At 34.7% G+C, this 27,871-nt stretch overlaps 1 protein-coding gene across 4 annotated transcripts in view; it reads left to right on the top strand.

Moving 5' to 3' along the window:
• The window catches only part of LOC136030141 (formin-2-like), a 230,345-nt gene that overhangs the window by 172,663 nt on the left and 29,811 nt on the right, over window positions 1-27,871 (top strand). For 2 of the 4 annotated variants that reach the window (XM_065708837.1, XM_065708840.1), the window contains 5 exons: window positions 9,383-9,552; window positions 14,634-14,898; window positions 17,719-18,453; window positions 22,748-22,847; window positions 24,483-24,624. In XM_065708837.1, coding sequence (XP_065564909.1) covers window positions 9,383-9,552; window positions 14,634-14,898; window positions 17,719-18,453; window positions 22,748-22,847; window positions 24,483-24,624 — 1,412 coding nt within the window. The remainder of the gene's footprint in view (window positions 1-9,382; window positions 9,553-14,633; window positions 14,899-17,718; window positions 18,454-22,747; window positions 22,848-24,482; window positions 24,625-27,871) is intronic. The other 2 variants (XM_065708838.1, XM_065708839.1) reach the window with 1 other exon arrangement.

Here is a 27,871-nt window from a genome sequence, read left to right as displayed (position 1 = left end):
TAAAATAAATCTCTCGTAATGATTTTGGTATCATGACCAGCTAAAAAAAGCTTCCTCATAACAACCGAATCTAGTAGGAGAATATTATTTGATCAGATATACATGTATTAACATCATAATTACAAACCCTCTATTAACGACACTGTACACCCTTTATGTTGCCTTTTTTGTCCGAACGCGGCAATTATTTTCTAATTTGTCTTGTCTCTAACTTCCAACTCAATAAGGTTATTTGATGAGTTGAATAATATTGTATAAAACACTAGTATTTACCTTCTCTAAAAAATCTTTCAGAGAGATAGATTTCTCTTCAATTTATGGCATAGTTTTGTGGTCGTGTATAAACGATAATAAAACCAAACTATTTAAAATTTTGAATATAATATTCGGGTTTATCTTAATTACTTAGTCGTTTTCTATTTTTGAAATAGGAGAGTCGTCTTTGCAATAGGAGAGTCATACTAAACTAAATTAAAAAACAAAAAAGTTTTTCCACGATAGGTAAGGTGCAAATTTAAGCCTTAAAAGGAAAAGAAATCAACTCTTAGAAGATTTAAAATGAAAACAAATATAAATTACAATGAATAGACTAGCAAAATTAAATTCTACCTGATATAAAAAATTCAAGTTTGTGCACAATTTCATCTTCTTGTTTTTACGCTATAATGACACAAGACGAAAAAATTTCCATTTTCCATTTTCAAAAAAAAATCCGAACAATACAACGAGAAAAATTGTCCTCTTTGGTTTAGCATTAGCTGAGGGGGGACATTACGCTTGCTTTCAGTTTTTGTTCGTTTTGAGTTTGACTTCATCATTTTCTGTGACTGTATAACGTTTAGACTTCATTTCTTCCTTAAAGTTAATTAAAAGTCACCATGAATTTGATATCATCTAAGACCATTTCTTCTTGTCTAAACTTTTTAATTTGCTCTCTGCTTTGTCTGGGCACATTTTGTTTTCTTAATTTAATTCTTGTTATTTGTCGATGAACGTTCTATATATTACTATACTACCATTGCTAATCGATAAGTTTTAATAATACCAGTAATATGTTATTTAACAGTAGAAAACATGGTAGATATGATCTTGGCGGGACTATTCACGATGCAAATAGTTTTGCTGGATCCAGTCGTGGTGGGAGTAGTTGTGCTTGAAACAGTCTTGACAGGAATGTTCCTCAAAGGAAAAATTATCGTAGGGGGTAGGGGTTGTCGGTGGGAGGAAGCAGTGGTGGGCAGGAACTCTTGAAAGAAAATATCATGATGCAAGTTGACGTGGTAAAATTAATCATGATAGGGGTGATTGTAGTAGGATTATTATGTTTTGATGCTTTCTGCAAAGCCAAAGATTTTATGTTTTTGGATGGATGTATTTTGCAAAGCTAAATTTCCTAAAGTTTCAGTATCTAAATTAATCTAATAATGTGATAAATTTTGTAATGGCAAATGAACCTAGGGGAATGAATCTAAGGGACTAAAGTGCAATTATGCTTTGACTATAAAGTGAAGCTAATCGATTTGTCTCCAAAATTGCTAATATACTGTGACATAAGACTCGATTTGGACCAAGTGGCCAATTAACGTAACTAAGTGACCAATGAAATTATTTTCAAAAAGCTCATAAAACGGACTTTTTGCTAGTCAAAAATGGTAGTTTCATATTGGTTTTCCATGTCTTGTTTTGATTTTTTCTTGTTTTTTATCTTTTGCTATAATAGCCTATTTCATATTGGTTTTTCATGTCTTGTTTTGATTTTTCTTGTTTTTATCTTTGCTATAATAGCCTATTTCATATTGGTTTTCCATGTCTTGTTTTGATTTTTCTTGTTTTTATCTTTGCTATAATAGCCTATTTCATATTGGTTTTCCATGTCTTGTTTTGATTCTTTCTTGTTTTTTATCTTTTTCTTTTTTGTTGCGAGTGGACGTCTTTACAGAAGTCCTTACGGATATAATTACGTTCAGTCGCAGCAATGTAAGGTCAATAAAAATCATTTTTAATCTAGAATTTAAATCAAGTCCCATCACTCATATTCGCTCATCCGCTGATCATTGTGAGAAAAATAACGTGTGAACTTTTCTTTCCGCTAACAGAAAAGAAATTGATGTTTTCAAAATAAATCTGGAACTCTCATCAAATCATGCGCTTGAAGTTTTTCGGCCGTGGGACAGTATGAGCTTTTAAAATACGTCACGATTTCCTTCTTGAAAGAAGGGGCTTGGGGCAATCATGCAATGTAACTTTATAAAGCTTCAACTACAGCAAACCAGCTTAAGGGAATCAAATGGTGAGCGGCATGTTGCATAATTATTTTTCCAAATATGCTGATCTTTGGGTGAATGTCAAACATGTATATGTCCCCCCTTCTGGTGCCATTTTCTTCGAAAACTTACGCAAAACTTCCACGGCAAAAAAGGAAAACTTTCAAATTTCCTGTTAAGTGATTAAATTTTGGTAAATAAAAGAAAATAGCTTTTTGGATTTTTTTTAAACTCCTTAAAACTCTTTGATCACATATTCAATCCTACTACGTAATAATGGTAAAGGTGACATGTTTCCTGAAAAATCAAGCTTGCAGGCAGTGATGTAGCCGTAGAGCTCTTTGAACACAATTAAAAAAGGGAACCGAGGGGGTGTTATTACAAGTTCATTAGCTCGTTGTCTATTTGCTTTAAATGTATGTTGTCTGTGATTCATATATCTAATGATGGGTTGTGATTACGATTTTGGTATCTATTTCCTGTTCTTTTATATTTAGAATAGGTGGCATATGATTTTGGGTTTGATGTAAGGAGATGGCCTTGGTGTTTAGATATTTTGGCAAATATAAATGTTCTCCTATTTCCTGCAATTCCCACGTGTCGAGTTGACAAGATTTAACAATCTATAGGACTAATGCTAACTTTGACAAAGCCTATTGGACGATAGTTACAGTAAAAAATGATGCACAGCACTGCCCCGAAAACAAAAAAGGCTTCCTCAGAATGTTCTCTTTTTAAGATTCATAAGACAGAAAAATTTTCATGGAATTACATGGCTTTATTGTACTACCTGTGGTGTAACCCTAAAATCCCAAGTTATATTGAATTCTGAGCATTTCTTACTCAAATCACGGGAAAAGTGTTTTGTATTATTCTCCCGGCACTTTCTTATTATATAGAACACACTCATTAAGTTTGCTCTGTGAGATCTGACAAAAACCTGCTTAGCTATCTCTATTCGGAGACAATTAGCTTAGGCTCAGTAGAAAAACTATGTTGTAGGTACATTTTAATTAAATTTTTAATATATAGAGTTGGTATTTTGGTTAGGTATTTAATATATTGCGTTCTGGGTGGCCTGCCTCCCATAAATATCCGTTGTAGTATCCATAGTTTGTTAATAAAGTTGTGGTATATACTGTGGTATATTTCATTAGGATTAACCCAGCATCACTTTTCAAGTGTTGCAAATACAGAAGAGAGAATTATTTACTTCTCAAGTGTGTTGTGTATAATACGTAAGTGCCATTCACCCTCCCTCAAATATTTTTATTATTGCTTTGTCCCCTCCCCTGAAAAAAACTCGTGGACACTTGTCTTTGTACTACTATCATTTTCATTACTATTTTTAAAACGTGACTTTTATCACTAATCTTATTTTAAAGAAAGCATTTTGAAGAAAAAAAAAGAATCATACTGAAACTAAAGTGAACAGAAATAATATAATATAATAAGTCAAACTCATTGCCAACTTTACAGAAAAAGTTGAGCCGTGTTTTTAATTTTCTCCAATCGGTTTGAAACTTGCTGAACTATTGACACTTTTGAAATCGAATCAAGATTTGAATTGTTTTTGAACCGAATGAGGACTTAACTCTTTGTTGTACCAACCCAGTACTGAACTCATATTTGCACTAAATTATTCTGCATTATAGATCTATCTTCTTTTTTCACTGAGTCGGGACTTGAATCGTTTCTGCTCCGTATTACTGAATTTTTGTAGCACGAATTTATATCTATTGCCTATACTGAGCCAAGACTTGGCATAATTTGTGATATTTACGTTATTTGGGCCCCTTGCCCTCTGGGTTGTGTCGGTTATTTCCCTCTGGAGGTTTGTTTTTGAACCCTCGGATCATTTTGAGGGAAATGACTATCTAAAAATTATGATTCGATGCCAAAAGAAGCTGTGGGGCTGCTCAAGGGAAAATTGCCCGGAAGAGTCAACCTGCTATCTCTTTCGAATCTTATAAAGGACTCTAGAACCGTCATATTCCGACTGAATGAGCCCCCCACCCAAGCTTCCGAGACCTCTCTACGTTATTATATGAAGTGGCTGGCAAAAAAAATAAATAAAAACTACATAAGATAGGTTACATATTGTACTTCACTTAATCAACACTACTGCGTTGACTCCGATGTAGCTCTCACCAGGCTGTGCAGTAGGTCCCTCCCCTCCCACTCAAGTCAGAATTATTACATTTTACCTTTGACGTTTTCTGATTCTGCTCTTTTTTTTGTTTATTTTTTTAGTGTAATCGATCACAAATTATCTTCTGAGTTAGGAAAGGGGGAAATGTAAAGAATTTTCTTGGGGAGGAGGTGAGTGGATGTAGAAACTATAATTTTATGCGTAATTTTGAACAGGTTCTTCATTGTTTATTAGTATTTTATTTGGGGGAAGGGTAACCCTAGGGGGAAGTTGCCCCACTGACGATGTTGCCTCCAACCAAGTACAGATGCACAAATTTATCTTCTCTAGAAAACTTTTTTTGTTGGGGAGGATATGACAAATTTCTCAAAACGTTAGAAAATACGGACATGACTTAATTTTTATGGTTTGATCTTCATTTTGAAATGCTCGTGTTTTTTCACTAATTACTACTTGATGACTTTCAGTTGGAAACAAACTAATTCTAAGAGAAAGAAGTTAAGTACCCTTTTAATTGTATGAAACCTTAATGCAAATGCGATAAATAAATGCCCACGCAAATGTGACTTTTTTGGGTGGACCGGTTGTAAACATATGTGACCTCAGAGAATATGCCAAAACTGCAAGTTCTACTTGCGCAAAGAGATTGAAACATCTTTCAGTCACTTTTGCGGTTCTTTTATGTTCAAATGCTTATAGTTCCAGTTGCATTTTTTCCAGGTATTTTCAAGTTTTTGGTGAACTATTTCCATGCCTGCCATGATTTTGTTTCTTAGCATACACTTTTTTTACCGTCTTCTTCATTTCGTTTGTTTATTTTAACAGTTTTTTGTATCTTCACTGCATCCCAAGAAAATACTAATAACGATTCCTTTGTGGGTAGGGGTGATACAAGAGGTGAACACTCGAAATTAAACTAGAAACGTGACTAAAAAATAATTCAAACCTTTGAGGATTTATTGAAAGGTTGCCAAAGCAAAACTTAAAACAGGATGGGACGAACTAAATGTCTGCGCCAGCTTGTTGGCCGTAGTTGACTTTACCCTTGACGATTTTAGGGTTAGTAGTAGTAATTTAAATAGCCTAATTTTTTCTATTGGAATAATATTATTATTATTACTGTCATTTCTTATATGGTATTGCTATATTTATAATGTACAGTTAGATAACTATATTTAAGATTTAGGATAACTATATTTTTTTATACAAGTTTTGGGGGTGCTATTGAAAGAGTGCTTTTCAGGCTAAAATACCATATTTTTTTATGTGTTTCTCCATGTTTAACTGGGTTAGTTGTTAGGAGCGATCCAACAGAGCGTCCCTATATCCTCTAGAACGGATGTCTGATTATTAAATATAAACGTGTATCTTATTTCATTGTTTTTTTCTTTGATGCTAATTCAGCCTGATTTGGTTTTGGTTTTAGAAAGAAAGGAAAAGAAAAACTCACCATTATCATAAAGCAAAATATCCTCAGGTTTTGTTCTTCACCCTTCATCGTTTATGTTTCATGACTTTAATGCTTTAGCCTCACTGTGACGGTAGTGTTTCACATTAAAAACTGTATTTGTTTTATATGTTATAAACACTGTTTTATCATATATTCTATTCATAAGAGTTTTGCTTGCCTTTTGTCATTAGAGGGCCAGCAATTGTGTCATGTTTCCGAATTAAACAAAACAGTCCGTAGGCTCATCAAGATATGATGAAAAGAAAACAAATTAGGTTTATAGATTTAAGGAGCATCAAACAGTTCGAGGTAACGTACTGTAAGTAAGAAGCGACCCGGCTAGTGGCCGAAACTTTAAAAAACGGAATTTTAATACCAATAGATACATCAAAAGAATCAGATTTTTATCCTGATTCTAAAAATATATAAATTTCGTCAAGTTTAGTTCTACTCATCAAAAGTTACGAGCCTGAGAAAATTTGCCTTATTTTTGAAAAAAGGGAGAAATACTCTCTAAAAGTCATAAAATCTTAATGAAAATCACACTATCAGATTCAACGTATCAGAGAACCCTACTGTAGAGGTTTCAAACTTGCAAAATTATCTGCAAAATTGTGGAATTTTGAATTTTTTTTTCCTAAAGAAAGATCAGGAATGCGTGTTTTTTTTTGTTTTTTTTTTTCAGGGTTGATCGTATCGACCCTGCTGCCCTAGAATGTTAAGAGAGGCTTCATTCGAACTGATCGAAAGTTCTAGTGCCATTTTTAAGTGACATAAAAAAGGAAGGCAACTAGCCCCCCCCCCAACGCTCATTTTTTCCCAAAGTCGCCGGATTAAAATTTTGAGATAACCATTTTGTTCAGCATAGTCGGAAAATCTAGTAACTGTGTCTTTGAGGACGACTTAATCCACTAGAGTCCTCGGGGGAAGGGCTGCAAGTTATGAACTTTGCCCATTGTTTACATATAGTATGGGTTATTAGGAAGCATACAGACGTTTTCAGGGGGATTTTTTCTCGTGGTAGGCCGGGGGAGTGGGTCACGTGAAAGGATCTTTCCTTGGAGGAATATTTCATGGGGGAAGAGAGTTTTCTATGAAGGGGGTGCCGGATTTCACAGCATTATTTAAAAAACGATAAGAAATTAAATAAAAAAACAAGTTTTTTCAACTGAAAGTAAGGAGCAACGTTAAAACTTATAACGAACAGTTCGTCAATACTTCGCTCTTTACGCTAAAGTTTTTGTAGTACTTTCAAAAGAGCTATTTATTCTAATTCAACGGCCTTTGCGATTCAGGGTTCATTCTTAAAGAATTGGAAGAAAATTTGAACTTTAGCGTAAAGAGCGAGATATTGAAGAGGGGACACATTCTCTTAAGTTTTAATGTTGCTCCTTACTTTCAGTTGAAAAAACTTGTTTTTTTATTTAATAATTTGTTAAACTGGTGACGCCACTGGGGATTTTTAAGAGACTCTTATCCGTGTGAAGAAGGAATTAGTGCAAAAATACCTACAAATTTTTTCCCAGGGAAAAGGATCAGGTCTGCACATATTTTTCCAAGGAGAAAGACCAAAGTTCGGAAACAGGTTTAAATTTTAGTAGATCAGGGTCAAGATTTCCTCTCGTATTAAACCCAAGAGGAAAAGCGAGATTTCTGTCCTTTATTTCAATGCTAAAAAGCGTACTTTGATTCTATTGGTTTATTTTATGATTTATATTCGTAAGCTAATCACAACCAGTTTAGACTTGTTCATCTGATTTTGCATATTGGACCTTAAAACAGCAACGCGCAAATGACGTTTTGGCCCTTGGAAGGCTTAGAAGCGTTAGTCGTACTCTTTTTTATGGTAATATCTGTTCAGTTTAAGTTGGACTTGCTTATTCATTATAATTTATGTTCGTTTTGGGTGATTTTGTTTTATTTTAATTTGGAATTATTATTTGACTTTATTTCTGCTCCTCTTTGGTTTAACGTAATTCTTCACTTTTCTTAGAAAAATTTCTTGTGTGGAATTTTTTAAATTAATACATATGTGAACCAAAGAAGCATATGTCATAAAGCCCCCTTCGTACGTGTGCTTAGCTACGCATCAAATTGTAGGCACCATCACTGTGAACCAATCAAGTTTGATTAAAAAAGGGGAAGCAAATTATGACTGGTAGATAATGATTATACCAGGGCATTGATGAACATTAGATAGACAGAAATTATCTTACATTTAATGTGAGGTGCCACCTCCTCAACCCCCCTCTGTGCTAAAGTCTGTTGTTTTCCGGAAAGCATTTTAAGCATTTAAGGCGTTTCATTATTGTATATTTCATTATTTTTATTTATTTATTATTTTTATTTATTTTATTTTATTTTTATTTTATTAATTATTTTTATTTTTATTTTATTATTCGCTAATTTTATTTTAAAGCATTGCTCCTTTTTGTTGCCTTTGTCTTGTGCTAGTATAATCATACTTGAAGCATTAAAAAAATTAGAAACTGTAGCTCGAAGAGGGGGGTTCGATGAGGATCGCAGCCCCTCTTACACGGACTATATTTATATCAGTTTTAGATTTCTGCTTCCCACCACTGTGTTGATAAACATGAAGGCGCTTTTTTATTTTACAGTTTCTACAGTTTTGTTTTATATTTAATTTTCAATCAATATTCATATCAATAAATAAATATATTTTCACAGTTATACAGTATCAGTTTGCATGGTTTAGTAGGTGTAAATAATTTCAAATATTGGGTGAATTGGAATCTACCATATTTCGGAGTGGTTTCGAAAATTTTCAAAAAAAATGCAAAAAGGCTTGGGTTACGCACACTTCTCAGAAAAAATGCTAAACCCCATGTTTTGAATACACGAACTTTTAAGTTCTGCTTGAAGGTTTTCAAACAAGTTCCATTTGATGGAATAATTTTCACCAAGATTAAACGTCTTTTTGACCGAGTATGAAACGAGTATTTTGACCCTCTTCCGAAATTATTCAATTTTTTCTTAATGTAACTTTTGGTGAACAATTTTAAACCCATTAAGGTCAGTTTTATTTTTATTGTTTTCAAGTCCTTATTCGTAAAAGAAAAAGAAGAAGTTGGTATTACAAAATACGTAGAAGGGCTTCTCGACTTAACACCCAAAATCTCACTATTTTTATATTTTGAGATTTTTAACCGATATTTTAAAATTTCACATACAAATGATCATTTGTTTTTTGATGGATTAGGCCTTACTCTAGAACATACCCCCTTTAACCATTGATCAAACATTCATCGTCCGTTATTTTTTTTTAAATTCTAGAGGATAGGTAAAAGCCTTCAAGCAAAATCTTTGGGAAGGTGCGATGAGGTGCCTAGTGAGGGTGCTTACTGGAAAGATATTCACCGAGGGAAAATATAAGTACCGTATAATCCTGGAGCTACATGGTTAAAATATAGGAAATATAAATTTATTCTGGGAATTTAGGTCTGGTGGCAGGAATAAAGAAGAAGAGGAATTAAATTAATTATTTTGTATTTACAGATTTCCAACAAGTCTTATGCAATTTGAAGAAAGACCACAACGATGCACTGGAAAAATTGAAAACTGACTATGAAGACAAGATTTTTAAGATACGTGGGGAATATGGCGAGAAGATATGTCAGCTTGAAGAGAGGCTGGCAAACTTGAGTAATGAACTTGAAAGTTTTAAGGTAATAAACTTAAAACGTTTACTAAGTACGTTTACAGTATCTGTAACTAATTGTCAAGGAGTTGAAGATCTCTTTTCTGAAAAAAACTGGTACCTGATTTGGATGCTATGCTAAGGGTCTACTAATGCAGACGTAATAAGCTATATCTTCAATTACTACTTCTATTAATAACTCATTGAAGCACCAAGCCGCCAAGGCAGACACCGCTGTGCATGTTCCTCTTCCATTCCTCTTCTATTCTATTCCTCTCTTCTATTCTATTTCTCTTCTATTTCCATTTTTTCTTCTATCTTCTATTTCTATCTATTTATTTCTATTTCTATAATTCTATAGTTCTATTTCTATCTTCTATTTTTTTCTCTTCTATTCTATTCCTCTTCCAATTCAATCTGTTCAAGGTATGCTCTTTACTACTTATATATCTCCAATTTCCTATAAATTCATTCTTATGACCTCTTTCCTGCCAATTTGAGGACGTACTGTTTTTGTTTGACCCCCTATCGATGGCAAAAGTACGAGTTTTGGCATTCTACCTTTCTACATCCGTAAATGTGGACTAGACTTCTTAACTTTTCTTCTATTATAGCCCTAGAAAGTGATATTGAACCATTTCTTTTGTACAGCTTATTATCTCATATATTCTTAGTCTAACGAGTACCTAAAACTATCGTAAGACACCTATTCTGAAAAGTATACCTTTCTCAACATTTCGAAGTATCGACATTTTAGAGACACATCCGATGACGGTCATTACCGTGGCTTCAAATATGTGCCTAGTTGAACAGTGTCTCAGCTGTTTTAGATCCTAGTAAAAATCCAATGAATTCTCAGCCACCTCTTCACCTTCCAGATAAGTGGAACTATCCACTTGGTTGATTTTCTCACTGCCAACGTCACATCTCTCTGCTGCCTTCCTTATTTAAATGGCTTAGTCTTCTTAACTTTGATTTTTAGATCTCTTTTCGCACCTTGAATTCCTAATTCCTTCAAATTATTTATTTTGCAAATATTTTTATATAGGATACTCATCATCTGTCTAATCCTAGTGTAGGAGATTTATATCATCCCATTTTTGCCATGTTCTCCATAGCTTTTTCTTTGTTCCTTAGGACAAAGACCATCAAAATAATTTATATAAAGGGTTAAGACACAACCCTGCGCAATTCCTGATTTCAAACTGAATCATCTAATAGTCTCTCTTCTTCCCTTAGCTGCAGCAATACAGTTGTCTTATAACACTAGTCACTTTAATACACTTAAAGGCATATGGCATGTCATTCAAGGTTAAGAACTTCACAAAAGCTTTTCTATTAGCTGAATCAAATGCCTGTTCATAATCTATAAAATATTATGATTCATAGGTCTGATAGTTTGAACTCTTCTAACTTATTAGTCAAAGTGTTAAAATTCGGTCAATATATCCTCTTCCATTCTTAACACACCGTTTTCCTCTTAAAGTTTTGGTTACTATGGGCCACGGTTTGTTCTTTACTAGGTTGCAGCTGACGCTGCAATTTTGATAAGTATCACCGTCATGCTGGGTGATTTCCCTCCTAATTAAATCAAACTAGTGCCTCTGTCATTACTACGCTCACTCACATCACCTTTCACATAAAGGGTTAATTTAGAAATCACCAGGTGAAATAAATGCCTTTGCATGGGTATATATATAAAGTACAGTTTAGTTTCATTTAATGATACAGGTTTAAATTACTTTCTTTAAGTAGACAGCCATTAATTTTACTTTCCTCGAGGATTTCCAGTATAATCTATCCTAACCTAGCTTGCCTCACTCCAGCTTAGTATCACTGCCAAAACACACATACGATTAAAATTTTTTATTTCGTTTTGCTGTACCAAGGTGCCAACCAACTATGTTTCTTTTCTATTGAAAATTGAGGGTGGAATTACTTTTGACGATAGTAGATATTGTTCTGCGGTAAAGTTGGATCATGCCTCCCATTCTACCCCCACCATAAAATCCTGCATCACATTTTTCCATATTTACTTGAAACTTTTAGTGCGTGCAGGTCATGTACACAAGGAGGCCATGGACTTACCTACGGGAAATCCAGTGGCTTTACATTTCTACAATAATTTCAAATAATTCTCATAGAAATTGCCCTTCTTCGTTACTTTAAAGATATTACCTTCCTCCTCCCTAAAACTCAAAACGACTAATCTCTCCCCTTTCTCTTTTAATTAAAATCCTAAATACTTTCCTTGCTTGGGGCGTGTCTAATATTTGTTTTGAACTCAGGGGATCGGATATTATAATTAAATTATGTTTTTCGTCTTCAACTTTGTAAATAAAGAAAAATAAACGAAGGCATTAAATAAAAAGTAAAATTGTTTTTTACCAACTAGACTTTACAGAGAAATTAACTGTAAGACGTTCCAGATTAGGTAAGGATGGAATTTTAGAAATATTTTTGTATTTTCTATTTTTCTGGGAGGTGGCTAGAGCCGAACGTAAATACGACAAGGCTAGAGAAAGAGCGTCCATTGGTGTATTTAGTGGCTTAATCAAGTTCTAATGTTTTTTTTATCCTTGTGAAGTCGTCTGGTGCACTTTACTTATGCCCGAAATAAGCATCAATTTGATAGGGTGGTCAAGAAGTCAGTTTATAATTTATACGCATCAAACCATAATTTTCCAGCTTTTCCATTCTTATGTTTCTCTCTATTTTCAAGCTGCAACAAGCCCTCGTTTATTTCAACGAGATGTATTATTTTTTATTTTTTATTTTCAACATGCCCTCGTTTAAAGATAACTGATCATTCGAGATTGGTATACAGGGAATGCCCGCTTACGCCTTTTTTAACGTCCTTTAAGCGGCATTTTCCTTGCAAAACTTTTAAATAACAGGGGAATATTATTGAAGGATTTTTACTCAGGTTTAGCCACTAAAAAGCCTTGGAAGTATTTTAATAGTCGCTGACTCGTCAAAACGACAAATATGCCGCTCCAAGCATATTTGCCTTTTCTTACGTCCTATATTTTTGTAATGCCAGGCTGCATAATAAGCAAAAAATACTGGCAGGATAAATTAACCACTCTCAGACTAAACCCATATCTGAATATTTGGCAACATGGAGATATTTGCGTATTTTACGTAAATAGTTTTTGCTCTTTCGGTTGATTCTGCCAAAAATCCAATATTTCATAAATTATTGTCCTATAGCGTGCAGAATTCGAATAGGTGGTGTCTGCAAAAACACTGAGTTCGGCGTTTTTGGAGACTTTTTACACGGAAGGGGATTTCCTGGCATGGTTTGAAACACGGTCAGAAATTAAACAAAAAACGAAAAAAAAAGTTTTTTCGACCGAAAGTAAGGGACAACATTAAAACTTAAAACTAGCAGAAATTATTCCGTATGTGAAGTGGACTACTCTTTCCTCAATCCTCGCTCTTTACGCTAAAGTTTGACTTATTGTGACAATTCTTTAAGAAAGACTGCTAAAACTTAGGGTCCCTTGACTTTGGGTGAGAAGTATTTTTTAAAGAATTCTTTAAGACTTTAGCATACGCCGAGGGGTGAGTAATTATAGTCCCTCCATTTACGGAATATTTTTTTTTGTTTAATGTTAAATGTTTCTCCTTACTTCCAGTCGAAAAACTCATTTTTTCATTTGATTATGGTGCAATATGGTACAAACTGAACAGAGAAGAATTTTTGTCACTGAACGATTTTAAAATTATATTTTTCTTTTATTTCATTTTATTTTTGGTATTTCTGCAAACTGTCAAATTTAAATTGATAAAATTTGTTGTAAAACCTGCTCTACGCGCGTCAATCTTTTATATTCTCTAGAAAAAAACTTTCTTAGAAAGAAAGAAAAGTCTAAAAAGGATCGGCATTTCCTTTTATTGGCATTGCAACAAAACTGCTCTTAAGAGACTTTCTTTAAATGAAAATGGTAATGCCTTTCTTAAAATGTGAAAGTTATTAAAGGCAACTGTTTATTGTCAGGCTGAATTTTGTCATAACAATGTTTGATCCACCATTAATAACTTATGGCTGCTGTGAAAAGCAGCTAATTTTACAGGTAGGAGACATTGGTGGGAGGAGGAATCATGTGGAACATATAGAAAAATAACACAAATTTCAAAGCTTCAAGGGGGTGGGGTGGCTATTTTCTAGAAGCTCCTCCACTCTCACCAGCATACATGCTTGCTGAAAGTACGCCTGCTACCATAACAAAATTATAAAATTGCTAAACAAGCTTGTAATAGGTTTAATTTATCAGAAATGGGGAATCGAGGTGAAGATGAGTTCTTGTTCCCCTTTGAGACAAATGATTCTTTTATTTCCGACTTAACGAATAAACGGCTCAGTGACAAGAATTAAATAAGTGATATTTTTGTTTGATTTTTTTTTTAGTTTGCTTTAAGATTTCTATTGGTAGTACTAGATGACGCTGGGTTTTTCTTCTAATAGAGGAACTTCAATTTCCTCTCTTGTTAGTTTCCTGGACTCCATTCAGCCCACCATAACTCTCCATAAACAAGAGTTCTTTACAAAATAAGCGCGGATGTAACTAGGGATTTTTTATTAATATGGGCTAACCGTCCAGGTCGTCTGGGAGGGGTAGCTTACAAGTTCCCTGTTTTATGTCAGAAATTACGCTAGAACTCACTTTTCAGGAATATTCTCTGCGTGCATTATACTCTACCTCTCCCAGATATACCCTACCTCCCCCAGACTACGCCTACGGAGGTAAAAAAGTCAATGACTTTCGACTTACCTCAGCAAATGTGGTTCTAATCTTCAAACGGGTATTGAGCCAGTATTAAGTTGTACAATTCTTTCTTGAGATCGGTAAAAGGCTACTATTGCCGCCTGTGCGGCTTACCAGAGCAGCCACATTGCCATAAAGATGTTTTTATGGTAGTAACTTTGCTCATATCAGTTCAGAACGATGTTTTTGTCCTGTATAGGCTGATTCCTTGATTCTTCGAATGATGTCTTAACTATTCCATAAAACTCTAGGTATTTTTGATAATTATTTGAATGCAAAAGAAAACTATTATCGCAGCTGTGAAACAGTGCCTAGTATCTTGCATTTGTTGTTTCAGGAGCGATGTTCAAAAGTAGATCCTCCTCCGTATATATCTCCACCAGCACCTACTTTGCCTGCCAGTATTCCACCTCCACCTCCACCATTGCCTAGCAGTATATGTCAGCCTATCCCACCACCTCCTCCACTTGTGTCATTTGGGTCAATTCAAGATGGAATAAGCCAACAGCGCCTCACAATACCTTCTCCACCTCCTCCTGGACCCAACCCCTTACCACCGCCCCCACCCGGTGGTATTGATGGCTGGAATGCGCAAACAGCAGGTACGTTTAGTCTTATATATTTGTATTAATTTGCTGCGAATGCTTCCTTTGAATTTTTGTTTAAAGCTTAATTGTCTATCTGAAACAGCATTGCTCATTTTGTTGTTTATTTATGGTTTTTCCTACAAATTGGTTTTTCTTTTATATTTTTCTTCACACCTGCGCCAAAGGAGAGATAGGGGGACCTCTCTAGGGCATAGAAATTAACTTTTATGACGTAACAGACTCTGTCTCCATTCGACCTTAATAATCCTTTGATGTTTAAGTCTCGGAATTGTTTGTATCCACGACCTTTCTTTGATTAACTGTTTCATTTTTTGCTTATATTTCTATGTATAGTATTGCCTGAACCCTCTAATCCACCCCTCATTCTTTGAACTTATGGCTTTTTACTTCGTATTTAATTCATTTTGTTTCACTGTTTGCTTTGCCCGTATTATGCATCGTCTTTTGACCATTTTTTAAAATCTAAACAAAACAGGAGACTTCAGAAAATATCCTAGTAATTTAGTTGGTAGTGTGTTCACGAATATATCGGCGGGTAAACCTCTTTTTGTTGTTAAACAAGACAAAAAAAAGATTATTCGTGTTAGTTAGTCTTTTCTGCTTTAACTTACTTAATCACCTTTAGTTGGATGTTGCTTTAAGGCCGTGATTAAGTGAACTGATGGAACTCGAAAATCCCATTTTAAAAGTGAAAATTTATATTTAAAAATTACTCAAGTATTCATTGGCGGAAGATACCCCTTTTAATATGAGGCCGTAGCTTCTTGAAGATGCTACAAAATGTTTGCTAGGATTTTGCTCTGTTTCCTCTAATTGCTTAGAAATCTTAGAAAATGTCTCGCTCTTTTTCACAAGTGTACTCTGTGAAGGATATTGCTTTTAGAACAAAATTGATACTATCATGAGCAGAAGACAATAACCTGTCAGATGATTGCAACCATTTTTCGGTGTATTTTCCTGTTTTCGAACAGTCCCATAGAATATTTTCAGTTACCTGAAATTTTTACAAGTTTTTTGCCAGAAAGAATCGTTTTAGATCGCCCTAGAGACCAGATTGACAAGCTGGTATAATTAACCTTCTATTTCCGCCAATGAATAAGTGCTATTTGAAGGATTTTTGACAATCAACGGTCTCTAGAGAATTGAGAGACAGAAGGCTACCCTAACTTCAATTTTGAACCTTGATGTTTTCAAGTTCACTTAATCACGGCCTTAAAATCCATAATAATCAGGTTTGCCCCCTCTATGGACCCCTCAATAAGCAGGATGAATGTGTTCTTCATAGATAAAATTCGATTTAGCACAAATTTTACATATACAAACCTGAAAAAAGAACTGTTTTAAACGCTTTGAAGTTATTGGCGATTTCAGCGTTAGAATAAATAAGGTGTTAAGCAAGATTGATTGTTATCACTCGAGGGTGTCATCTTGTTTATTTTGTCCAACTCAATCCCTAACTCCCAATGCCTTATATCGGACACTAAAGGGATTGTTAGCCTAACAGTCTCTCCATCTCCCCATTAGAAGTCTTTTTTATGAACAATTCCTTGCACAAAGCTTATTTGTCAGCAAAGGTCATCAAATAAGAAATATATCATCTCCAACGTGAGAAATCCCTTTCCATTAACGTATGAGTAACCTGCGTTAAAAAGCTTCCTATTGAGAAAAAATACCGATTATCTATCAGGGTTTCTATTTCTACAGTTTTTTTCTATCAGTTTGTAGCTTTTTAGTCTTGAATGCAGTAAAAATATTTTCGCACTTGTAAGTCATAAGTTTCCGATGTTCATTGGTTCTGGGGTATTTCTAATATCCGTTCCACATTCTACAGTAAATTGTTTTTGTATAAAGGGATTTTGAGGATAAAACATGGAAACAATGATATATATCCAATTATGTTTCGAATTCTTCACCATACCTTACCTGCGCTACTTTTTTCCTTGTGTTGTACTAACCACTACTCAACTTACATAGAAGAAAATAATCTTCCTTTAAGAACCTATAATCCTGAAAATGTGAAGCCGAAATGACAGGAATCTTGAAAATATGTCTCTGAAAGCGCGCTCTTCTAATCATCAAACCTAGCAAGACGCAAGAGGAGGGACCTGTTGTTCATGACTTTGAGATTTTTAATTTTAAGGCTTAGAATTTTAACTTCCCTTGAATAAAATCCAATAGTTTTGAATAATTTATTTTTTGTTATCTTAGAATCGCCATCCTTCTCCTGGAAAATCCCTGTGTACTTGCCAGGATCAGAACACTTCTCTCCTTATAAAAACTCATCTGCACTGCACCATCTATTTAGCTTTGTTCATATACTTGCCATAACACTTGTACTCGATTGTATTTTCATTGACATAATAATGATCACAACCACCAAACATTAACTATTTAGTGCTTTTATTTTATTATCATTTTAACCATTGTTAGTTTTTTTATTACATTATTGTTGCTATTTTGCTTTTATTGCTGCCATTATTAATGAAAATAAAAGCCAATATTAATGAAAACTCAATGGTTACGGATAGTACCTACTTGTCAGAGTATTTCAATTACTATTACTATTTATTCTCAGTTGTTGATCCTTCAATTAACTTGATTCTCAGAAAATGAAATTTATTTAAAAAAGATCTTTGATAGATATACCTTGATTTGTGGAATCGAGCTTTTCTGCATGAAAATGTTGAAACATATCGTAGGTGCTTACTTAATGATCTTCAGAAATTTAAGAAGAAAAATTCACTGTTGTTCCTTACTATACATGTCTAAGTATAATATAAAATCTTAGCTATAGTTATTTTGCTTTTTCTCTAGCAACTTCTGCTTGCACGTCTTCGCTTGTGGATAGCTCTCCAGTTTCAAAGGTGCCTTTGCCACCACCATTACCCTCTTCAGATTTGAACCTGCTTGGATCACCAACTTTTGTGGAGCCTAATTCAACAGTAAAACATCAAGTTCCTGTACCCCCACCACCTCCTCTGCCAGGCCATTCAACTCCCCCATTTTTGAATAAGTCTTTGGGTGCGTTAGCAATACCTCATCCGCCACATATGCCACCACCATCGCCCATTTTAGATACTAATATTTCCAAATTAGCAACAATAACAAAATCAAATTCACCAACTCAGTCACAAAATCATGGGGCACCTTCCCTTCATTGGGAAAGACCTTCTAATCCACCGGTAATCCCATGTTCTATGCCCCCTAAAACATCAGATTTATCAATGCCTTCCACACAGCTTCATTTACCTCCTCATCCTGTTCCTCCAACTGCTCCTCCTCATGGAGGTCCCGTGTCTTCAATGGTACCACCCCCTCCCCCACCCTTACCGTTTTTACAGTCAGCTGAAGCGTCAAAAATACCAGGTCCGCCTCCTCCTCCTCTCCCTCCACCATTTCCAAATTCAACAAATCCACCTCCACCACTTCCCTCTGTAAATATGGATCCAGCTTCTTCATTACCGATGGCTCACCACCTCATGGCTCGCAGCTCTTCTAAAAAACCTGTATCAAGATCACTTGCTGCATTTCCTGATTTTGCTGCTTTGGGTAAATTTTGTGTTAGTAGTTATAACACAAAACACATGTGTTATTAGTTCCCTGTGGTTCGTCTTTGTCCCTATTGTGATTTATGTTGGTGTTTGTCTTTGTATTCTGAGGTGCGCTTTTTCCTATCTGCTCTCATTGATTAATATTTCATATCTCTTTTCTGCACATCTTTTTTGATGTACTCTTTTAAGGGATTTTTATTTATTTTGTATTTAAGAGATTAATGGTTGTTTCAGAAACCCTTATCCTAACCTATATTCAAGAATATGCCTGCGTTTAAAATAGAGAGAGTTTTTTTAGGTCTCCATTTTCCAATTTATTTGCCAAATTTGTGTAGTGAATATAGCATTGTGGTAGTACAGGGAAACTGTATCTTGCTGTTATTGCTGTTTATACTAGTCGAAGCTGAAATACCCTCAAGTTAGAACATCTGAGCCCATCATCTTCAATCGATTGGTGGCATCCTCGTTTTTTTTCTAGGACGGGTAGGAGGGGCCTACAAAAAATAAAAAAGAACGAAGGTTTAAATAATTTTGATTTTGCCGGAAATGTGTCATATATTTGCGGGAGAAGTGGTAAATGCCTTGGTTGCAAACCCACTACCCTCCTCTCCATACAGGGACCTTTATTTCTGATCATTGAAATTAATCGCTTCCAAGTAAAAAACACTATGTGCTAAAATAAACTTTTATGAAAACTCAAATTATTATCCTTTTAGAAGAGATGGGCATCTTTATTTGTGTAGGCCACAATGACCAATCCAACTGATAATAAATTGTCTTTCACCAGATGATGCACAAAAAAAGACGAAGTTATAGTATTGCCGGATTAACTTTCAATACTACGTTAGCTTTTTCGTACTAAACAGCCCTGAGGTGTTTATACCTTTTTTATTAATTTTAGTAATTTCAAGCAAGGTTTTGGTACTCCATCGGTTCATGTTTATGGTGATGGATGATAGTATAACCATCTTGTCTTTATAAAAGTAGGCTACTTAGATAATTTTACTTCTTTTTCTTGCTTTAGAATTTACAGTGCTATACCTAAAGGGCGTAAATTTGTAAATTAAAATACATTTCACGAGCACACTGGATGCCTGCTCATAAATGTGTATTGATGTTAAGATGTATCAATTACTGCCCCGAGTCTTGAGTTTTCAACCTAGATCTTCTTATTTTTTCAACCATATGGCGTTGTAGGTTGTCCCCTGCAATCTGAGATTTCCTCACATTACTTACTTACTTAACTCCCATCCAGCCGGGTTGGCCGATTCGGGGGTTCTCCTTTAATGGTATCACAACAATAATTTCGGTATGCCTTCCTGTTCGTTGCAGTTCTCAACAGTACTTGTTTGGGGTGGTCAAAAAATATTCCCACCAACGCTTGAGAGATCGTCTCCTGTGCAAGAGGCATTTATTCTTCCCTCAAAGGCTATGTTAGGTAGTTACGCTGGGGACCTGCGCTGAACGTGTCCTAACCATCGAAGCTGTTGGAGTTTGATGGACTGCACGATGGTGTGAGGGTAATCAAAGGAGGACAGTAGTTGTTTGTTTGATACTCTGTCAAGGTAAGAGATACCACGGAGCTTTCGGAGCGATTTAGTCAAATGCCGCCAGCCGGTGCTTGTCTTCGGCTTATATAGTCCATGTCTCTGCTCCATGTGTTACAACTGGAATCACCAAAGCATAAAAGATTCAGATCTTCCCTTTTAAGGGGAGGTATTTGTTTTTCCAAATAGAGCAAAGCGACTTGAAGCATGCGGAGGCAAGAGCCAGACGTCGTTTGATGTCTTTTTCAAGAGTTGTTTTTGCATGGCAGCACACTCCCTAGGTAAATAAATTGGTCGACACATTTGATTTCCTCACTCCGAATAGTGACTTTAATGAAGGGAATCAGTCTGTGCATGCCGTGTTACTCTCACCTTGGTTTTGCAGGCGTTTATCTTCATTCCAAAGCAACCAGCTGCTTCGTTGAAAGCGTTCGCACTGGCTTGGATTTCCTCTATTTTTCCGTTTAGACGATTATTGTCATCAGAATATGTAAGTAGGTCAAAAATGTAGCCTCCCAATACTATTCCCTTGCTACCAGGGACAAGTGCCAGCACAGTGTTTAGGAATAGGCAGAAAAGAGTGGGTGAGAGGAGGCATCCTTGGAGAACACCCTTAGAGGTAGAAAATCAGTGAGCCCTTAAATAGTCTGCACCGTGCTTCTCGCCTCATCGTACATACTCCTTATAATATCGTTAATATCAGAGAGAATTCTGTTGTGAGCCAAGGTATACTAGAGACCATCTCGCCAGGTTAGGTTCAAAGGCTTGCTTAAAGTAAATGAACAGTTGGTATAACTCTTTACCGAATTCCAAATTTCATCCCATGATTTGTTCAATGACAAATATTTGGTGTATAGCTGATCTATTCTGGCGGAATCCAACTTGATACTCAGTTATAACATGTCTTATTATGTTTCTAATGGGGTCTAGGAGTATTTTCGTGAGCATTTTAGCGGGACGGCAAGGAAGTCATATGGATCTGTAGTTGTTGCAATGGCTTTTGGATCCTTTCTTGTACAAGGGAATTATGACCGATGATGACCAGAATTCGGGGTAGTATTATGTTTCACAAACAGCTGTCACAATTCGATGGTACAGATCGATGATAACGGCAGATTCTACTCTAAGCAATTCTGCTTGAATACTGTCTATCCCGGGTGTTGGATTTCACAGCGGTTTTTACCTTTGACTTTCATATTATATGGGTTTTACCCTTAAACCCCTATAAACCACGAAATCAAAGGTAAAATATTTCTCAAGTCTTTCCTTTTTCTATCTTTTCTTACTTGCTCCAAAATCAGTGTAGAAGTTCGTTTTATAAGTTTTCATCGGATGCAGAATTGTTGCAATAATCATTTTCGTTAAGACGCACGAAAAATTGCAAAAGAATAAAGGAAAAAAAAGAAGAAAATTAGTCAAGGCAGAAAGCGAAAAAACTCACAGCTTAAAGCAGCATGGACACTTAAATTATTCATCCAATGAATTCATCAGAGATTGGTCCTATTAAAGACGACAAACAAGTATAAAATTATCAATTTTATTATAGCTGCGAGACAGACCGTCAATTCCTTGGGAATACGATGGGAATGGACCATCAATTCAATACGGTGTCAAAGACACCCTATTGTGGGTATATATAACTAGTACGATTTCAAAATATGAATATTTGGAAAAATACTCGAGAAACGGGAAAATTAACGATCGGATTTAGTTTTTTTTCTCCGAGGTGAAGAACAATTGTCAAAAAGATTATGTGTGGGACAAGAACCCATTATGTTTTATTTATATTTTTTCGAAGAAGAAAACTGGTCATGACCTAATGCTCCAAACTTTATCCCCGCCGAGAAAGACGAATACAAGCATACTCACAGTTTTAGTGAAGAAGGGTTTACAACTAATTCGCCGCTCTAAATTTTTAAGTGTGCGGCCTTTTTAAAAAGAAATGCTATTGCACGACAGAAAAAAGTTGAATAAAAAAGGATATGATTTGGAGGCGAACAAATAGGCTATATCTACGGGCAGTACTACAGAACATCCTTCCTTGAGTTTGACCCGTTATAACATCTGGCTCTCGGTCTGATATGTCGCTTGACTGAAAGCTACCAGGCAAATGCGTACATCATTTACGCAAACTGTCATTTTGCGTTGGAACTTACTATCTGAGTAGGCTTCACCAAAGCCCAAGTTTACGGCCAAAATCCTCTTCAAGTCTTAAAATTTCCAATTTATTCTATTGAATACTCTATTCGACTAGCACCAAAGAGAAAAAGTAAGATTACAGTGCTATACATCCTTGTTAAAATATATGTCTTAATTGTATTTGTTTCTTTTTGTAACGTCAATCATCATACTTTACCTGGTTACCCTGTAATCCGGCTTACCCGTTGTTGTGTTTTGTTTTAAAGTAAGAAAAATTTCGATGAAAGTTCCCATTGCAACTGGGCGAAGAGGAGGGAACTTTTCAAAAGCTAGGTTTTTAGAACATAGATTTATTTTAACACAAGCCTATATATAAAACAAAACCTATATATCTATATATATATATATATATATATATATATATATATATATATATATATATATATATATATATATATATATATATATATATATAAGCAATTTATTCTGAAAAAGGAAGTTTAGTCGCCCGCGAGCATGGTTGATTTGAGCTGCAATATAGGTTTAGTATGAAGCTTTGAGAACTAAATATGCCATGTAGTGAATTATTATTTTATTTTTCCCTAGCTGCTCGTAAGTCAAAGATTGTACCAAGGACAGCAATGAAACCTTTGTATTGGACGAGAATTCAGACGCTTGCTGGCTACCCTGGAAACCCTAATTTCAAGTAAGTATTACATTATTAATTCCAAAATTTTGTATCAGTGGCGTAGCCGTAAATTTTCTGTCTGTGGTGTGGGGGGGAGGTCCAGCTCATTAAAGGTTGAGGGTATCTGTAAAAAATCATTATACTAGATTATCATTTTTATTAATTTTGGTGGTTTCTGAATCCTCCAAGCTCCACCCCCTCCAATATTTATGTATTTTGATAATTTATATTTGTTGAAATTGTTCTTTTATTTTACCATCATAAACATCATGGTAAATACTGAGTAGTTCATATTATTGACCTAAAAATAAGTAATTTTTTTTGATCTTTCTAAATATAATAATCACTTTTTTCGCAAATTCAGTTTTAAGCCTTTTTGGACCCTTGAAATTGATAATTTCTTTCTATGTATCTTTGGTACAAAAGGATTAAAACATTGGTTTCAAACTTACTATTTCATTATAAAATCGATTTTATTAAAGTTAGATAAACCCCAACCATTTATCTGTCACAATTAAGTTGGATAAAAATTGAAACCGATTTCTTCATTTTTCCATCCGCCATGTTTCATGTGTCGGCTTTGATATTTTTCGACATGTAGATAAAACGACAGTTTTTAAGCGGCCTAACAGAATAAGAAAAAAACATGGCAAAATTGTTTTGATTTTTTTTATTCAAATTAATCTCCACAAATCAATTTTTGTAAATTGTTCAAGTTTTACAAAACGGTTTTACAATGTAATGGTCATTTTGAAACAAATATTGCAACCCGTTTTATAAAAAAAAGAATGAAATTATAATTTTCAGAGGCTCTGTAAAGGGCTAAAATTGAATTAGCGAGAAAAACGATTACTATATTCAGGAAGAGCACAAAAAATGGCATCTAGTGGTATGTTCACTTTATTTGTAGGTCAATTATATGAATGGCTCAATATTTACCAATATCATTTGTTATTGTAATAAGTTCATGGGAGTAATCTTAGACTCTAGATTTTTAGTTTTTTGAATTTGTAATATTTGTCACATGTCACTTTTTTTTATTCGGTGTATTTTTTTCGAATGGATTACTAAGTTGCTATGCGCATGCTTTCTTCTCACACTCCCTAAAACAAACAATTTTATTTCACCACTTACATGCTGCTCATTGTTTATTTCAACTTCTTAAAAATTCAAAACTTTTGGGCGACAAAATAGTGATGTCTGCAAAATAAAACAAAAATTCGATTTTACAGCTCAGTTTTGAACGCAATGGTTTTTAAAAGCTAAATAAAATAGGCTACAACAGTAGAGAAATATCATATCCTAGCCACAATTAATCACCCTCTTAATTTTCCAGGAGAGGAGTCAACCCAATTTAGGTCGGTGATTGAAAGTGATAGAAAGTGGGAGACAGTGGGGGGAAGGTTAATTCGGAAAAATTAGAAAAAATGAGGTATTTTTAACTTACGAACGGGTAATAGGATCTTAATCAAATTTGATATTTAGAAGGATATGTTGTCTCAGAGCTCTTATTTTAAATCCTGACCGGATCCGGTGACATTGGGGGGAGTTGGAAGGGGAAACCTAAAATCTTGGAATTTAATGCCCTAATATTATAATGAATAATATTATAATGAATGGCCTAATATTAAACAGTAACAATTTTTTTTACAGCAAATATAAAGACTCGATTTGGGAGATCCTAGAAGAAGTAAAGCCTAGCGAGTTGAATGAGTTCGAAGAAAAATTCAGCCGACAATCCACACAGGACAAACCAAAATTAGTGTCGAAGAGTGAAAAACCAGGGAAGCAGCAGGTATTTACTATTTTCTTGATATAGTCCTATTTTTAAAGGTAATAAAACCCAAATCTAGACGCATTCGTGTTACTTGAGAAATATTAATAAAAGAGAGAATGATAAATTTTTACTGCTCTGAAAGTTCTAGGTTTTATGGCAATACAAAATGAAAAATTCCATTCTAAGTAATTCACACTGCACAAACCTTAAACACTACAAAGAATTAAAGAAATCTATTTTTAGGCTTCTTGCTAGTCTGAGAATCTTCCTAACCTTTCAGCATTTACAAAACATTCGCCACTAACTATACTTACCACCCATCTTTCATTAAACGTACTCTCTCCATGTACTAATTTTCACAATTTACTCAATACATTAAATACATTGCTCATACATTAAATGACTCACGCTCTCATCCTTGCCTCCGCTCATAAGGCAAAAGCAAGGATCATCCTGCCCTTGCCTCCTCCCTAAATATTTTTGTTTTGTCTTCAGTAGTAAACTATTTGCCCTCAATTTAGCAATATACTTAAACTCCTTCTTTTTTAACTAACCTAAACAACTAAGTTCTCCTTATATGTATGCCTCATATGCTAAAATCAAACATTTGATCGAATAGCTAGCCTTTGGATGAAGTTAAAGTAGGTGAAAAAATGAATAAATGTTATAAATATAAACGTAAACACGCTTGACTGGTAAATGTAAAATTAATGAATTTTCAGGATTTGAAATGTGTTAAAAAAAATTCTATTAATATAGGTTTTATTCCCAAATACACTCTTTGGATCTAGATTTGGCTGTAGTGAAAGCTTTACTCATCAAGCTTAACAACTTTCTTAGATTTTCCCTACCCCTGAGTTATAAACAAAAACATTGTCAACAAATAACAATGAAGAACGCATAAGAGAATAGGGAAAGTTTTCAAGGCTTTAGATTACAATCTCTCTTTGCCTTTCATCACTTCTTATATTTATTTTCGTGCTATTTAATTATTATTTTGATTACTCTTTTTCATTTTTGTCGTTTTATTATTGACTCTAAGCTTTTCTTCTTGTGTATGATTACTTGTATGATTCTGATACTTGTATGATTCTTCTTCCCCTAGTTTCTTTCAACTTAGCTTGAGAATAGACAAAGAGAATGGATAAAAAAGATGGAAAAATATAACTCGGGCCATATATTTGCATATAAGGAGGATTGGGGGTAAAGTATTTGGACAGTGTGAAGTCAGAACACAATTTCTTACTTCATAATATCAGAATAATTGTAGCTAACATATTTTACTTGCAAACCCGCTGTACTTTACCCATCCCCCCACATTAATGTGCAAATATATAGCCCAAATTTGTTTCTAAATTTGTTTCAAATTTGTATCATATTTTTATCATATTTATGTATATTTTATCAGGATTAACCTAAATCTGCTTCTTGATAACTCTGATAACTCACCGCAGCACCAAACCGCCTGAGGCTAACACAAACACACACGCTCCTCCTCCAACCCAATTTATTCAAAGCCCTCCTCTTTAAACCCTTCCAAGAAGTTCCCGTTTTCTTTAAATCATCATTTATGACACCCTCCCTCCCTTTATGAGGACGAACTGCTTTCCGTTTAACCTGAGAAGGTTGGCCACAAAGGACAATCTTCGGCAGTCTGTCATCCTTCATCCGCAGAACGTGGCCTAGCCATCTCAAATTTTCTTTCAGTATAGTCTTAGAAAGTGGGGTCGAACTAAATCTTCCGTAAAGCCGTGCTGTTATTCCGTGCAGATTTTTGTACTATTTGAAATACGGTCAGTCAGCCGGGTACCCAGAACAATCCGTAGGCGATTTCTCTGGAAAACATCTAGTAAATTTTCTTCCGCTTTTTGGAGCACCCCCACTTCAGAGCCGTATTTGACCACTGTCATCACTGTAGGTTCCAATATTCTAATCTTGGTTTGCAGACTTATCTTCTTATTATAACTTGTATAATAAGTTATATATATAATATAATATATATTTATTATAACTTTTTTTTAACTGTGAAAAAAACGCCCTGAGCCTTAGCTATTCTACTTTTAAAATCTTCACTGCTCCCACCGTCTTTACTAATAATACTACCAAGGTAAGTGAAGCTGTCCACCTGATCAATCTTTTCGTTACCCAAAGTCACCTATTCGTCTTCACTATTCCTATCCTTAGTCACTTAGTATTCTTAAAATTAATATTTCAAACCTATTCTAGCACCCTGAACTCGCAAAAACCTCTATAATTTCCTTCATTTTGCTCACACGTTCATCTAAATCTCACACATAGGCTCATACGAGTGCTTAAATCGTCAGCATAATCTAAGTCCAGGAGAGTTTTTCCTCCCCATTTGATTCCGTGGTCTCCTATTGCCTTTCCTGTGCTTCTTAAGACAAAGTCCATCAAAATAATCAATATAAAGGAGGGTAGAACACAAACTGCTTAACTCCTGATTTAACACAAAACCAGCTATCTCTTTCTACCATAAAAAATTTTATGCTACCAATCTTTAGCTTGTTTTTCATACCTTTTTTTTTATTGTTCCTTCAGTGGTCAAACATGTGATGGAATTTAACTTAAGAGCCAGAAATTTAATAACCTGTTTCAATGGAAATTGCTTCATTTGATTATTCAAGCAGAGAGCTTTCAAGTACTGAAAAGTTTATGACCTATTGCTAAATGTCTGGCTCAATTTTTAGGCCTAAAAGGAAAAGTTTTTGGAAAACTAATAATTTGCCTACTGAAACTTATCCCGTTGTTATATAGTTCTTCGCCGTTCACTCAAAGGAAGAATTGGCATAAAAAAAAAGCCACAAAGAAAACGTTTAAAAACACAACAGTACTTTTCAGTATCCAGAACAAAATGAACTTTAATAATCGAATAAAAAGCAAATACTTAAAAACACAACTAACACATAACTTGGTAAGTATCAAGGACTTGGTAATTACCGGCAATTACGTAATAAAACCTGGTAATTACAGGATAAAGATATTTAATGGGTCAGTACCAAGGGTTAAGGAAGGCCCATCTTGTTTAAGGTTGGAATGTAAAGGTTTATCACTTTAATTTTTTTTTGTAAAGGAGAAATCTTCAACCTTTTGATTGCAATTCGCATGATGTACCTATCCTGAATCTCAGTTTTTATGTCGCTCTCGTTTCTAATGTTGAGTAACCAATCAATCTAATCTGTGAATAAAAAAACCAAATTTCACAAATGTGGAAAAATTAACAACAATACACTACACATGAAAAGTA

Source organism: Artemia franciscana, chromosome 8 (assembly GCF_032884065.1).
Source record: "Artemia franciscana chromosome 8, ASM3288406v1, whole genome shotgun sequence".
Classification (NCBI taxonomy): Eukaryota; Metazoa; Arthropoda; class Branchiopoda; order Anostraca; family Artemiidae; genus Artemia; species Artemia franciscana.
Note: the sequence above shows the minus strand (reverse complement) of the source record. Positions and strands in the feature narration are given on the sequence as shown.